The following is a 15,664-nucleotide window of genomic DNA, read 5'->3' on the forward strand; positions in this document are numbered from 1 at the left end:
TCCGCTAGCCAATTCCTGATCCAATTTCCTAGATCACCCCCAATCCCATACATCTGCATTTTCTGCAGAAGCCTACCATGGTGAACCTTATCAAACGCCTTACTAAAATCCATATATACCACCATATAAATCCATATATATTCTCCCCGTGTCTGCTTGGGTTTCCTCCCACAGTCCAAAGATGCGCAAGGTTAAGTTGATTGACCCTAGTGTCAGGAGGACTAGCAGGGTAAATAAGTGGGGCTACGAGGATAGGGTCTGGGTGGGATTGTGGTTGGTGCAGACTTGATGGGCCGGATGGCCTCCTCCTGCAATGTAGGGATTCTATGATTTCTATGAAAGAGTGCATCCATTTCCTGGGCAGGAATCCTGTGGATGCTTCCCTACCCAATTTCCCTCCATTCTGTGCCCTGAACCACCTGAAAAAAGGGTTTAAAAAAAAATTGTGACCAACCTTTACATGTAATTTATAACCACAAAGTAGCAAATAAAGCCAAGATTGACTTGCATATGGAGGAGTCCTGTGCTAGTGCTTGATGCTTTCACTCTAGATCATCATAACTTGCAGCAACGTAAACTGCCGAGATGCTTTTTTCAAAACATCCCAAGGTCGTAAGCCAAGCTATTGATTCATTGCAGTTTGGCAGAAATATATCCAACTGTCCTTTTCTACCATCACCGAACCCCAACCCACTAAAGAAATACGCTTTACCACTTACTAAAAATGCTGGAATGAAAAGAGACTCTATCTGTACAGCTGTATAGTTTTGATCTGACTGCACCATAAGTAGCGCACTTACAATTATTTCCATAATCCGATATACTTGCCATTTTGACAGCGCACAGCTTGGGATTTTAGTTTATTGTCACCTCATGAAACAAGAATGCTTCACTGTCATTTCTTTTTGCTGTGCTTGATCAACTGCGCAAAGTGTTGCTGCGGTTTAAGCATTTTAAGTTTATTCATTAGTCACAAGGAAGGCTTACATTAACACTGCAATGAAGTTGCTGTGAAATTCCCCAAATATCCATACTCCAGCGCCTGTTCGGGTCAACGCACCTAACCAGCACATCTTTCAGACTGTGGGAGGAAACTGGAGCATCCGGAGGAAACCCACGCAGACACGGGGAGAACGTGCAAACTCCACACAGACGGTGACCAAGCCGGGAATCGAACCCGGGTCCCTGGCGCCGTGAGGCAGCAGTGTTAACCGCCACCGTGCCGCCCCTCATCGGTACAAAACCTTAACATTGCACTGTAGTAATTGTCATTTACGGATCATTTTAAGGCAGGATGGGACTTTGTGCCAAGTTCAGACCAGATGGATTTTGGAAATGGTTAAATCCAAGCTGGAGTTCCGATGTTTCATAACATTAACTAACGTCCCCACATTGAGAGACAGGAAAGGGGAGTTTTCATTTTTGGTACCTGGTTTACATTGTAGAAATTACTGATGCAATGCCAGATGGGTGGCAACTCATGTTAAAGAGATCTCAACATCTGCTGTTGTATCCCTCATTTCTCCTTCCATCCAATTAAATTATTCTCAGCTGTTTCCATTCCTTTCATCGGAGCACACTGTTTACTTAATAGAGCTTCCTAGATGTAGCCATGCTTCTGCATTTTGATGAAAGCCCCTCCAAGTTTATTTTCTGAAGCTAGGGTTTTCAAATGCCATGTGATGGGAGGCAAGAAATAACGACCTGCATTTATATAGCGCTTTTCACAACTGCTCGATGCCTCAGAGTGTTAGAATGTAACCAGTGACAACTTTTGTATTGGATGCAATGTGACCAATGGTAACAAGATGCAAGGGTCAGTTGACCCAGTAAACCATGGAACCAATTACAGAATGATGTAATAGTCAGCTGACTCACTATAAATAAGAACCTGTGTAGAATTGTGGAGAGCTTGGAGTGGCCCAGGGTGAGGCCCCAAGTTTGGAGTAGTGATGTTTCTTTATTAAACCCTTTCTTTGATTTATAAGTTGGAGTAAGTTTTGTTATATTTTTATTGTCTGCAGTTGAAAGTTACTTCTGATGAGACACAGAGTGCTTTAGAGCTAATGAAGTATAATCACCATTGTAATACAGGAAACTCAGCAGCTAATTTGCACACAGCCAACTCCCACAAACTGCAATGTAATAACGACCACACTATCTGTTTCTTTGTGGTATTGATTGAGCGATAAATATTGGCCCCAAGACACTGGGAAGAAACTTCCCCCGTTCTTCTTTGAAATGGAATAATGGGATCTTTTATTTCGATCTGACGAAGCAGATGGCACTTCAGTTAACGTCTCACTTGAAAGTCGGCACCTCAAACAGTGCAGCAACCCCTCGACGTTGCGTTGACTTAGATTTTGTGCTTGGGTCTGTCAGCATTCCCCGTTAATTAACTGAGAGCCAGAGGGATTTTCCTGCAACTTGGGACCCAATGTTGGACCCTTAAATATTCCAGCAGATATCTCTTGAAAATCAGCTGCAACCAATTGTTCAAATGCGATAATAGCAGCAGGAAATGCAGTGGCATGATTTCCCCACAGTTGCTGGCAGGGAGAAACATCCTACATCCAGTCACTTGACCTTAATGAGTGAGCCACAGAACTTGTAACCAGAGTATTGAGAAACGGCTAAGGAAAACATTGCCAGTAATAAAATTAAGAGAATAGTATTGCAGTAATGATGAGACCATTGGGAGGTTCACTTTTGTTAAGTTCTTCACTCAGGGGGGCTTTCTTAATGACCATTGCTGCTTCCTCTGGGCAGACACACTTCCCAAGTATACCTTTGAGATCATTTTACCTCTTGTGGTTCCCAAAGGTCAGGTTGAGCGAACAACCTAAATGCACGTCCAGGGAATGTGCACATCCATTCTGTGGTTTCCAATTCTGGTTGGATGTATCGCTGGAGGTTTGATTGTTGAGATAAGAAATATTGCTGGAGCCCTTAACACCGGGAGAAGTTGGAAAGGCCAAGTGGAAAAGTAGGCCTACCCAGGTACCAACCATAGCAAACTGATTCATTTTAATTTGATGTTGTCCCTGGGTCAGGAACGAGCAGCATTAGGTCAATTCAAATGCCACTGTCGTAAATGTGGTGTCTCCTTTATTTATTTGCCATTGGACAGGTCAGTCAACTCTCTGGGTGTTGCAAACTAGAAGAGGACAAAGCCAGGTAGTTGACTGACGATTTAAATATTAACAAATACCACATAATCTCAGGATTTAATGGCAATTGGAGGCTTATTTTCCAAAGTTTAGACTGTCCTAGGAAACGCTTCAGATTTAACAGATGTGAAGCAGTGTTTTCCTGACCTGCACCCCCCCCCCTTCCCCCCAGCCGATAGGTACATTGGCTATGCTGAATTCTCCCTCAGTGTACCCGAACAGGCGCCGGAGTGTGGCGACCAGGGGATTTTCACAGTAACTTCATTGCTGTGTTAATGTAAGCCTACTTTTGTGACACTAATAAATAAACTTTAAAACCTTTCCCAGGTCACACGTTGTTCTGAGTTCAAAGAAAACATGGGGAATCTGTTCTCAGGCTCAATGCTGCTGTATAATAGGCTGCTAAAGATGCCACTAACTAACCTTTGTCACACACTTTCACACTCTCTCCTCCGCTCCTTCCTCCAAAATCCAGAAGTAAAGGGAAGTTAACGCAACAGACTCCTGAAGCCAGTCTCTACTCTCTCCGTGCAGCTACCATCTCCTACCACTAGATTGGCCTGCTGATCCGCATGGTCACATCATAACTTCACTCATGCCTCCTGAGGGAACTTTATTTTGACCTGCAATGGGCAAAGCCACAGACAGTAGTTCGTATGAAATTTAATTGTAATGGGTAACAACGTTTATTTTAATGTCTCCACTAAAATAGTGAATTGAATAATCTCACAGCACTGCTGCCTCACAGCGCCAGGGACCCGGGTTCGATTCCCGGCTTGGGTCACTGTCTGTGTAGAGTTTGCACGTTCTCCCCGAGTCTGCGTGGGTTTTCCTCCGGGTGCTCCGGTTTCCTCCCACAGTCCGAAAGACGCGCTGGTTAAGTGCATTGACCCGAACAGGCGCCGGAGTGCGGCGACTAGGGGAATTTCACAGTAACTTCATTGCAGTGTTAATGTAAGCCTTACTTGTGACTAATAAATAAACTTTAACTTTTGAGCTTCGGAGCTCAAAAGTTCCCATTCCATAAAAAGAAAAGAAAAAAATTCTACTCTTATAACACTTTTCACAATATCAGGAGGTCCCAGGCCACTTTACAGCCACTGAAGTAGCTTTGACATGTAGTCACTGGTGTAATGTAGGAAACACAGCAGCTAATTTGTGCTCAGCAAACTCCCACAAATTATAACAAATGACCAGATAACCTGTTTTACCTATGTTGGATAAATATTGGCCAGAGTAAAATTCCCTGTTATTCTTAGAATCTCTACAGTGCAGAAGGAGGCTGTTTGGCCCAATGAGTCTGCAATAACCACAATCCCACCCAGGCCCTATCCCCATAACCCCACGTATTTACCCCTAGCTAGTCCCTCTGACATTAAGGGACAATTTAGCATGGCCAATCAACCTAACCCGCACATCTTTGGAGTGTGGGAGGAAATCGGAGCACCCAGAGGAAACACACGCAGACATGGGGAGAATGTGCAAACTCCACACAGACAGTGACCCGAGGCCGGAATTGAACCCGGGTCCCTGGCGCAGTGAGGCACTTTCTAAATAGCGCCATGGGATTTTAAATGTTCACATTAGGGAGGGTTGGGTTAATGTCTTGCCAGAAAGACATCTCAGTGCAGCACTCCTTCAGCGCTGCTTCAGGAGCATTGTCCTAGAGTACATGCTCAAATCTCTGGAGTGGTGTTTTAACCAATAACAGCTAGCATTTATGTAATACCAAGCTGCCTGACCGCTGCATTGCCAAGCTAAAGTTGACAGTGTGCTAAATGACATATTAGGGCAGGAGATCAAAAGCTTGGTCAATGACGTGGAGATGCCGGCATTGGATTGGGGTGGACACAGGAGTCTCACAACACCAGGTTAAAACCAACAGGTTTATTTGGTAGCCCGAGCTTTCGGAGCGCTGTCCCTGATGGGGCACTCACCTGATGAAGGGGCAGCGCTCCGAAAGCTCGTGCCAGCAAATAAACCTGTTGGACTTTAACCTGGTGTTGTGAGACTACTTACTTGGTCAATGAAGTAGGCTTTAAGGAGCATTTTAAACAGAATGGAGGGGTGAGAGAACATTAGGGAAGGAATTCCGGAGCTCTGGTGAAGGTGCTGCTGACTAAGAAACGACTGAAAGCTGATAATGTTAACCTAACTTGATGTGATAAATCCATATTGCATTAATATCATTTGTGCCCAGCTCAATTTTCACAAAAGCAATAAATATCCTACAGATGTGAGTACACCGTTGCAAAAAGAAAAGCTGCCAGATTTCATGGTGTTTTTTTCAGCATTGAAGTCACGTCATATTCAATTTATCATTACTCGCTGGCACATTCTGAAACCTAGTGTTGAAAATGTTCTTATGTTTCATAGTTTGGGTGGGAATGTGTCAGATTTTATGGACTGTGCAGGGCAACAATTTGCACTTAATGGGCTGCCATCATGCACTTCGAGATTCAGAATTAAACACTGATTAAAAAGGTAGGACTTGGACTTCTTTAACACCCTTCACCACTTCAGGACACCCCGAAGCACTTAACAGCCAATTAAATACTTTTGAAGTGCAGCCACTGTTATAATGTAAGAAACGCAGCAACCAATTTGCGGACAGCAAGGTCCCATAAACAGCAATGTGATAATGAGCAGATAATCTGCCTTAGTGATGTTGAGGGATAAATATTGGCCGGGACTCGGGAGAACCTCCCTCCCTCTTTGAGACAGTAAGAAGTCTCACAACACCTGGTTAAAGTCCAACAGGTTTATTTGGTAGCACAAGTTTTCGGAGCGCTGCTCCTTCATCAGGTAAGTGGAGAGTTGGGTTCACAAACAGGGCATATATAGACACAGATTCAATTGCGATATAATGCCCAGCTCAGAGGTATATTTATCACATAAAGATGGAAATATGTTGTACGTCATTGCGTATCTAAAATATTAAGAACGTTTTAAAGCTTATTTATTAGTGTCACAAGTATTAATACAGCAATGAAGTTACTATGAAAATCCCCTAGTTGCCACACTCTGGCGCCTGTTCGGGTACACTGAGGGAGAATTTAGCACGGCCAATGCACCCTAACCAGCACGTCTTTCGGACTGTGTGAGGAAACCAGAGCACCCGGAGGAAACCCAATCAGACGGGGAGAATGTGGAGACTCCGCACAGACAGTCACTCAAGCTGGGAATCGAACCCAGATCCCTGGTGCTGTGAGGCAGCAGTGCTAACCACTGCGCCACCGTGCCGCCCAGACAGGCTCATAGTTCAGGCACAGGCTTTCGGGCAGTTCTAATTTAAGATCGCTGTTGAAACAGTAATTTCTCTTTCTCTATCCAAGGCCCTGCATATTTCCCGTATTTTCTTTGGTTGTTTAATTCTCCTCCGAATTTAAATGTGGCTGACACATGCTGATATCACCGGCATGAACTTAGAAATCTTAGAAACCCTACAGCACAGAAAGAGGCCATTCGGCCCATCGAGTCTGCACCGACCACAATCCCACCCAGGCCCTACCCCCATATCCCTACATATTTACCCACTAATCTCTCTAACCTACGCATCCCAGGACACTAAGGGCAATTTTAGCACGGCCAATCAACCTAACCCGCACATGTGGGAGGAAACCGGAGCACCCGGAGGAAACCCACGCAGACACGAGGAGAATGTGCAAACTCCACTCAGACAGTGACCCAAGCCGGGAATCGAACCCAGGTCCCTGGAGCTGTGAAGCAGCAGTGCTAACCACTGTGCTACCGTGCTGCCCAAACTCTAGGCCCTTTTCCTACTACTTCACCCTTTGAACTGTGGCATTGACTGTTGGTGAGCACGGAGAACATATCTCAGGTTCAGAACCTGATCCAGAGTCCACTTAGTGTTTTTCAAATAGGGAATCACTGGGAAATGCTTCGGAGCAGTTAACCTGCTTGATTTTTTTTTTCACATTTTCCTTGTTATTTTCTGGACTTCATTTTTCCAGAATTTGTAGTTTTGTTTCTTCTAATGTCCCGTGAGTAAATCACTGCTTGGGCCTTAGTGTCTCGCTCAGTGTGTGCAGTGCGAAACTGTGTATTACACATTGCTGCTCGCAATATATTACAACCCTTGGCAGTAGATCTCTCGTCCTCGTGCCTAAAACTTGGGTTTGTTTACTTGCATTCTTACAACTCAAGTACATCATCAGTGGGGCCATATATTCTGCTGCAGTTGTTAAAGAAACCCTTTGAAAGAAATCTTGTAAAAAACCCTGCAATTTATGTTGTCGCGGGCTCCTCTGTTTCATCCAGCACCTCTGGCTTTAATTTGGGTGCTGGTCGACGTGAGTGCTTGTGCCTGGAAAGTTTGTGTTTTGCCAATCCACAATTTACAATCCTGAGCTGCAGTTTTACAGCACCTCAAGGCCTATCCCGGCCTACCTCCCAGGCTGAAGAAAGGCGGTTCTGAGGGAATTTATGTTCCCTTATTGTTCATTGGTAATCAAGCTAACCTGGGAGTGATTTGATTTTAATATCAGTTAGTTGAATTTAATGACTTGATTGAAAAGGTTTTGTGGAGCTAACAGGATGTGGGCACAGCAAAGTTCCATTAGTGGTATTGCTTCATTTCTTAATGTGCGCAAGTCTCTCTGTAAACTTGGCCTGCTTTATGACAAGCCCCATTAGTCTAAACAGTCTTACTCTTGGACTCGGCTAAGCTGATGAGAGCAGTGATAAGAAAAACGAATGGCGACATCATTGGAATTTTTTTTTAAAGCGTCTTCTGAAGCATCCTTTCCCTCCTCCCCGCCCCCTCCCCCAGCACCCACTTTTCCCGGCTGTTTGCTTTTTAACATACGCATTGGGATGACTGGGCCCGCATTCCACATGCAGCAAACTGACACTGTATTCCGAGGAAGGGAGTGGTGGGGGGGAATTAATTGTGTACCTCTGTGCCTTTGGAGACCAAGTCTATTCATGCGTCATTAGGTTCAGTCAACTTGGCTGCTAAAAGGTTGGGGTGGACGGCGGGGGGAGGGGGAGGCTGATGGGGCCACTGGAGAATTCTAACAGTCTGTTCATCTCAAGTGAATACTTCTTTCTCCTCTCTAAAGATTCACTTATTTGTGGTCTATAATGAAACGCCAATGGAAATAACCTTGCTGCAACATTTCTTGCCATCTTTAAATTGTAATAAAAACTGAACGTTTGGTTCCTTTTTCTCTCGCTTGGTGGCATTTAATACCGGCCTGGCCACATACCAAACTCTGCAGTAAGTTGAAGGTGGGGTTTGAAAGATTCCAGTTTGGAGCTTTGCTGTGGTGTGGAACCTTGGTGCAGGGAGCTCGCTGCTGGATGATGGTCGAATCGCGAAGGTTTGTCCGGGTACCTGGGAAAAGGGTTGGGGAGAATCAGCCAAGGTTCCCACTCCTGGCTTCTGTCCAGTGATCCTCCCCACCCTCTCTCCCCCCCGCCCCCCAACCTGTCGTCGAGCGCAGGGGAGGCAGAAAACTCCCAGCCTCACTAATCAATTTGTACGAGGCTTGGTGAGCTGCTCCAGTGTAGCACAAATCATTGTGAAAAAAAACTGAAGCATTACTGATGGTGCATAACTTCAACACGTATTAACATTATCCTTCAACCGACATCAGACTGACTATCTGGACATCATCGCGTTGCTGTTTATGGGAGCTTGCTGTGCGTAAATTGGCTGCCGTGTTTCCTTTATTACACCAGTGACTACACTTCAGTGGATTTAACAGGAGCTAACAGCTGTTAATTCAGCACAGTTGCTATGCTGCTGGACTGGTAATCCCAAGGATTAGATGATTAACCCAGAGAAGCGAGTTCAAATCTCACCATGGCATGGGGAATTTAAATTCACTCAATGAAATAAATCTAGAATACAAAATTGTCAAGAAAAGCCATCGGATTCATTTGTGTCCTTTAGGGGAGGATATCTGCCATTCCTACTCGGCCAGGCCTGTATGTGACTCCAGGCCAACAGCAATGTGGTTGACTCTTAAATGTACTCCAAAATAGGCTAGCAAGTCACTCTGTTATATTTAGGAAGGCAACTTACCACCGCCACCACCTTCCCAAGGCAGTTAGCGATGCAAAACAAATGTTTGAGACATAAGTGCCCCTCTAATATTTGACCATGGAGAACATCGCAGCCGAATCCAAGTTGATTCCAGCGTGTCACTTGGATAAGCAAACCCTGACCGATTCTCCACATCCCACCCCAGGGACACACAGGCCAGCTCGAGCAACCCAACAGTTGACGAGGACTAACGTGACACGGGTAGTGGATGGAACCTGGAGATTCCATTTTGTAACAGCTAGTGGAACTGTTACTAAAAATACAAATTAGCCCGAGGCTCCGTAAGGGTTATTGTAATACAGAATAGGACATTCCAGAGCTGTTTCCTCTGCCACGTCATACATGATCTCTGACCTTCCTAGGTTGAAGCGGTCACTTAGAGGTAACCACTTCTCTCCTACTCTGACATCTGTGTTGTCTCGTATCCCATTTCAGTTGCCTTTGACACAGTGCTAAACAGTGTGAGATGCTACACACGTACTTGTGGCTGTGTGTTTAGCTAATCTGTTTTATGGCATTTTCTGTTAGTCCAACCTTGTAATGCAAATGTTTAGAAGGTTTTACACACACTGCACCAGCCGACTCGAAGGTATGGGATACCTTCACGCAGCTATGAATTTACCTGGAGATGGAAAGGAAAAGTAGAAATCTGGTATAAAAATAGAAGCTGTCGGAAACACAAGGGTGGGAGCATTGTTTTGAAAGCGAATGATAGGTTGTGATGAAAGTTCCCACCTGAAACATTAACCTACCTTTTCCTTCAGGCGCGAGCAGATCTGCTGTGCGCTTTTATCATGTTTTTGCTTTTATTCTGTTTGCACTTGCTTCCTTTTTCTCCCACACAACTTAATCCTTTATGGTCCGTGCAGGGAGCCTAGTCTTCAGGTGAAGTACAGCAGGGGATAATTAGACATGGGACCTGCAGACATAATTAAATCCCTACCTTAAAGGCATACATTAGGTCCTTATTCCTGCATAAAACTTTGATCTCATGACAATATTTACTATCAAGAAGTAGTGCTTACAACCATTTGAAAAGCGGTGTTGGTTGGGGCATTCAAATTTCTCTCTGGCACATGCTGAGGTGCTGAGAGGGAAAATGGAGGGGCTACAGCAACACCACTGGTGGGAGGCTGTAATGACAGTGTGACAAGTTTACATTATAAATGTGTACATAGGCGTTTTGAATGGAGAAAATTAATTCTAAACTGCAGCAGTAGTTTTAAGTTTAGTTTAAAAGTTTATTTATTAGTGTCACAAGTAGGCTTAACATGAACAGTGCAATGAAGTTACTATGAAAATCCCCTAGTCGCCACACTCCGGTGCCTGTCCGGGTACACTGAGGGAGAATTTAGCATGGCCAATGCACCTAACCAGCACGTCTTTTGGAGCGGGAACCCGAGCACCTGGAGGAAACCCACATCGATACAGGGAGAATGTGCAGACTCCATATAGACAGTAACCCAAGCCTGGAATCGAACCCAGGTCCCTGGTGCTGAGGCAGCAGTGCTAACCAGTGTGCCACCGTGCTGCCATGCAAATGCATGATTTTTAATCAATTTTAGATGTGTGCATAATACACTCTGTTTTACTGGTTTTTACCCCACTTTATGAACATAATATTTCCTTTGATTTCCAGGTGACAGTGCAATCAGGCCGCCATCCCACAGTCCTTCAGAAGCTCTGCCAGCTGCCTTTTCAGTACTTTAGTGATCAACGGTTGATCAAAGTCCTGTTCCCAACACTAATCACAGCTTGTTACAACAATCCGCAGAACAAGGTCATCTTGGAGCAGGAGATGAGCTGCATTCTGCTAGCTACCTTCATCCAGGTAAGCGTTATGTGTCTGCTTGGATAGTGGGACTATATTCACGAGCCTGCGTTGCAGTTCTTTTCCTGATACACACACGTGGTTTCATTATCAATTTACACTGCAAATCTTTCATTAACACCGCATTTTTGCACTGAGGCAAAGTTTGCGGCATAGGTTGGTAACAATGGCTGCCCACATCTAACTTTGAGCACAGTAAGAATACTTTGAGGGTGGAGTGTTTGACTTTTCACCAGCTGCAGGATAACTCCTGCTCTCTCTCTCAAAGGGAATTTTTAGACTTTCATGAGCACAGGAGCTGAAAGCCAGCTGTCCACCTGACTATTTGATAACATGAAAATGTAACCTGTAATTTGAATACTGATAAAAGCTGCACATGTGCGGAACTTGGCTGTGCTCAAGCAAGTAGGGCTGGGGCGCCAGCAATGTAAGTTAGTGTCAATAGTGGTAACTGCATAACACCAACGCCGCTGCGAGTATTCTGTACCAAAGTGCTACAGGACTAGTACAGACATGAATCATACACAGAGGAGGGAAAGGCTTGCAAATGCTGAGAAGTATCTGTGGGAACACTAACTGCAGTGAGAATACTGCCGGTCTGCGTGTTATGATCCAAACATTGGCACTGTCATTTTAAAAGATCATTTGATTTGGACGTTTAGTACTTTTCAGCTTACTTCAAATATTAAACATATTTTGCATCCCCAAATTAGGAATAACAACAGACAAAGGACAGTTCACCTGTACCTCGGGCAGATATCATCAGAGAGTAAAACCTTACTCTTAGTCACAGATAATAGACTTAAATCTCCGAACTTTAAACCTAAATCACTTCCCGCTGCCTCGGCAAAGCAGCCAGCATAATCAAGGACCCCCACGCGACCCGGACATTCTCTCTTCCACCTTCTTCCATCAGGAAAAAAAGATACAAAAGTCTGAGGTCACGTACCAACCGACTCAAGAACAGCTTCTTCCCTGCTGCTGTCAGACTTTTGAATTACCTCACATTAAGTTGATCTTTCTCTACACCCTAGCTATGACTGTAACACTACATTCTGCACTCTCTCCTTTCTTTCTCTATGAACGGTATGAAAAACGAGAACCAGAGGGCACAAACTCAGGCTAAAGGGACGATCCTTTAAAACAGAGATGCGGAGAAATTTCTTCAGCCGGAGAGTGGTGAATCTGTGGAACTCTTTGCCGCAGAAGGCTGTGGAGGCCAGGTCATTGAGTGTCTTTAAGGCAGAGATAGATAGGTTCTTGATTAATAAGGGGATCAGGGGTTATGGGGAAAAGGCAGGAGAATGGGGATGAGAAAAAAAATCAGCCATGATTGAAAGGCAGAGCAGACTTGATGGGCCTAGTGGCCTAATTTTGCTCCTATATCTTATGGTCTTATGGTATGCTTTGTCTGAATAGCGCTCAAGAAACAATAGTTTTCACTGTATGCTAATACATGTGACAATAATAAATCAAATCAAATAGGCAAGGAAGACAATGCAAAATTCAAAATAAGTTCCACTACAAGCTCACTGACTCCCATAGTTACCTTGACTATACATCCTCATGCATCACTTCCGGCAAGGGCTTTATTCCATTATCACATTTTCTCCATCTCCACTGCATCTGTTCTGATGATTTTCATACCAATGCTACTAGTATGTCTTCCTTTGGACTCAACTGATGATTCCCCCCCCCCCGCAATTCCTGGAAGCCCATCTCTCCTCACCACAATAGACAAGACCCTTTATCACATCTGCTCCATTTCCTGTGCTTCTGCTCTTGCCCCTTCCCCTCACTCCCAGAAATGCAATCATTTTCTTCTTGGTCTCACATCCCACCCTACCAGCCTCCACATTCAACACATCATCCTGTGCCATTCCGTCACCTTCAGCATGACGCCACCACCAAACATGCCTTTCCCTCCCCCTCCTCTCTCAGGACTCTGAAGGGACCCTAACCTCGGTGATTTCCGTATCCACTCCTCAATCACTCCCAACACCAACTTCCTGCACTACTTTCTATCCAAATTGCAAGACGACATATTGCTCTAGAAAAACATGCCGAGTAAGATGTTATTCAAGAACAGCATGCGACACTCAACCGCTCAGTTCTAGAATGTGTGCCACTGTGCAACAGCACCTTGATGTGAAACAATGTACTTTGTGGACAGGGAGTCTGTAACCAGGGTTAGCACAAAGTGGACAGAGGGAGAAAAGTAGACAGAACCAAACGTGGACAGTAAAAGATTCATATAATTGATGTAATTACTAAATATGTTTTTTTTTTAAACATAGGATTTTGCTCAGAGTTTGAGTCAGTCTGACAATAAACCTTCTCAACCGAGGGGTAAGTATCACGCAATCGCTCTCCGTGCACTTGTCCTGAATAATGACAGCATCAATGTTCTGTTTAACAATTTGTTGTTGTTCCCATTGCAGAGAAGGCCCCTGTAGCTCAAGACTACCTTGAATTCTCCAACCGGTTCCCCCGTGAGATGTGGGAGGATGCTCGGAAGTTTTTTTTAAACAAAGAGACAGTTTGTTAAGGATAAAATAAAAAGGGGGGAAAAGTACTCAACATCACAAAACATTAATTGATTTAAAACCTAGTCTTGTAATTCATCCACTGACATTATGTTCTAGAATGTTCTTATATTTGATTTGCACAAATTGTATATAGTCCCTGTTGTACATATGATCATCATTGTAATCACTTTTTGACAATTTTTTAATGTGAACCTTTCTAATGTATGTGCATATAGAATAACTCATTAGTTTTGGTTGTTTAGGGTGATACAGCAGTCCCCTGTGGAGTTCATCAACTAATTTTATTTATTAGAAGTATATCGGTGACTCAAATATGCTGATGACCCAATAAAATTATTTATTTTCATCTGCACCAATGTGACTGTGCTGAGTATATGCTGAGATATGTAGCCCACATGGTTCCACCAGCCTGTTTATACAATCATAGAATCCTTACAGTGCAGAAGGAGGCCATTCGGCCCATTGAGTCTGCCCCAGACACAATCCCACCCAGGCCCTATCCCCATAACCCCGCATATTTACCCTGCTAATCCCTCTGACACCAAGGGATAATTTATCATGGCCAATCAACCTAACCTGTACATCTTTGGACTGTGGGAGGAAACCGGAGCACCTGGAGGAAACTCACGCAGACACGGGGAGAACATGCAAACTCCACACAGACAGCTACCCGAGGCTGGAAATCGAACTCGGGTCCCTGGCGCTGTGGGGCAGCAGTGCTAACCATTTGCTGCCTTGCCGCCCCTAAATAGGCCATTAAATATGGGTCATGGCTGATCTTTGGCTTCAACTTCACTTTCCTGCCACTCCCCAGTATTTCTATGTTCCCTCCAGGAGGCTAAAGCTCGGTCTGTGCTCAGTCAGGACCCTGACCTTCCTGGTTGCTTGCCATTTTAACACACGATCCTGCTCCCATGCCCACATGTCTGTCCTTGGCCTGCTGCAATGTTCCAGTGAAGCTCAACACAAACTGGAGGAACAGCATCTCATCTTCCGGCTCGGCACCTTACAGCCTTCCGGCCTCAACATCGAATTCAACAACTTCAGATGATTCGCTCTACCCCACCTCGACCCCTTTGTTTTGATTTAATTTAATTTTTTACTGTTGTCTAACTTTTATTTCTTTATTGTCTTTCCTCATTTTACTTCACCCCACCCTTTCCCCCTACTTCATCCCCCCTCTCTTACCTTTTCTCCCCTTTTGCTTCCCTTTTTCTAAATTTTACCTCTCTCCCATCCATTCCTCCTCCCACCTCCCCCCACATCTTCATCTGTCACAGCTTACCCACTGATTTTAGTTTCTCTGCCGTTTGGCCATTCACACCTTCTATTCTCTCTGTGGGCTGCCATTAGCAGCCTTTTCCCCTACTTTCTGTGGCTATGACTCATGTTTCATTCCCTCCCCCTGCAGTATAAATACCTCCCACTTTCTATGGCTTTCAGCTTTGACAAAGGGTCATCTGGACTCGAAGCGTCAGCTCTTTTCTCTCCTTACAGATGCTGCCAGACCTGCTGAGATTTTCCAGCATTTTCTCTTTTGATCTCAGATTCCAGCATCCGCGGTAATTTGCTTTTATTTAGGCCAAAGCTCTGCCTATCCCAGCCTTAAATAAGTTCAATGCTGGTGCATCAAAAACCCCAGAAGATTCCAGAGATTGGCAAACCTTTTAACGAAGAAATACCTCCTCATCCTAAATGATCCTTATCCTGAGACTATTTTTCTATTTATTCATTCGTGGTACATGGGCGTCGCTGACTGAGCCAGCATTTATTGCCCATCCCTAGTTGCCGTTGTTCAGAGGGCAGTTGAGACTCACATGTAGGCCAGACCAGGTAAGGATGGCAGATTCCTTCCCTAAGTTAGTGAACCAGATGGGTTTTTCCGACAATGGTTGCGTCAGTAGATTCTTAATTCCAGATATTTTTCACTGAAATCAAATTCCACCATCTGCCGTGGCGGGATTCGAACCCAGGTCCCCCAGAACATTAGTTGAGTTTCTGGATTAATAATCTAGTGATAATACCACTAGACTATTGCCTC

The 15,664-nt window shown here is 44.5% G+C and overlaps 1 protein-coding gene across 7 annotated transcripts in view; it reads left to right on the plus strand.

The window, feature by feature from the left end:
• The window catches only part of scaper (S-phase cyclin A-associated protein in the ER), a 347,336-nt gene extending 333,361 nt beyond the window's left edge, over window positions 1-13,975 (plus strand). For all 7 annotated transcript variants that reach the window (XM_078199948.1, XM_078199949.1, XM_078199950.1 and 4 more), the window contains 3 exons: window positions 10,883-11,074; window positions 13,372-13,423; window positions 13,516-13,975. In XM_078199948.1, the coding sequence (XP_078056074.1) occupies window positions 10,883-11,074; window positions 13,372-13,423; window positions 13,516-13,622 (351 nt within the window). In that variant the 3' untranslated portion in view covers window positions 13,623-13,975. The remainder of the gene's footprint in view (window positions 1-10,882; window positions 11,075-13,371; window positions 13,424-13,515) is intronic.
• Window positions 13,976-15,664: the final 1,689 nt, after the last annotated feature.

The sequence above is a fragment of the Mustelus asterias genome, chromosome 29 (assembly GCF_964213995.1).
Source record: "Mustelus asterias chromosome 29, sMusAst1.hap1.1, whole genome shotgun sequence".
Classification (NCBI taxonomy): Eukaryota; Metazoa; Chordata; class Chondrichthyes; order Carcharhiniformes; family Triakidae; genus Mustelus; species Mustelus asterias.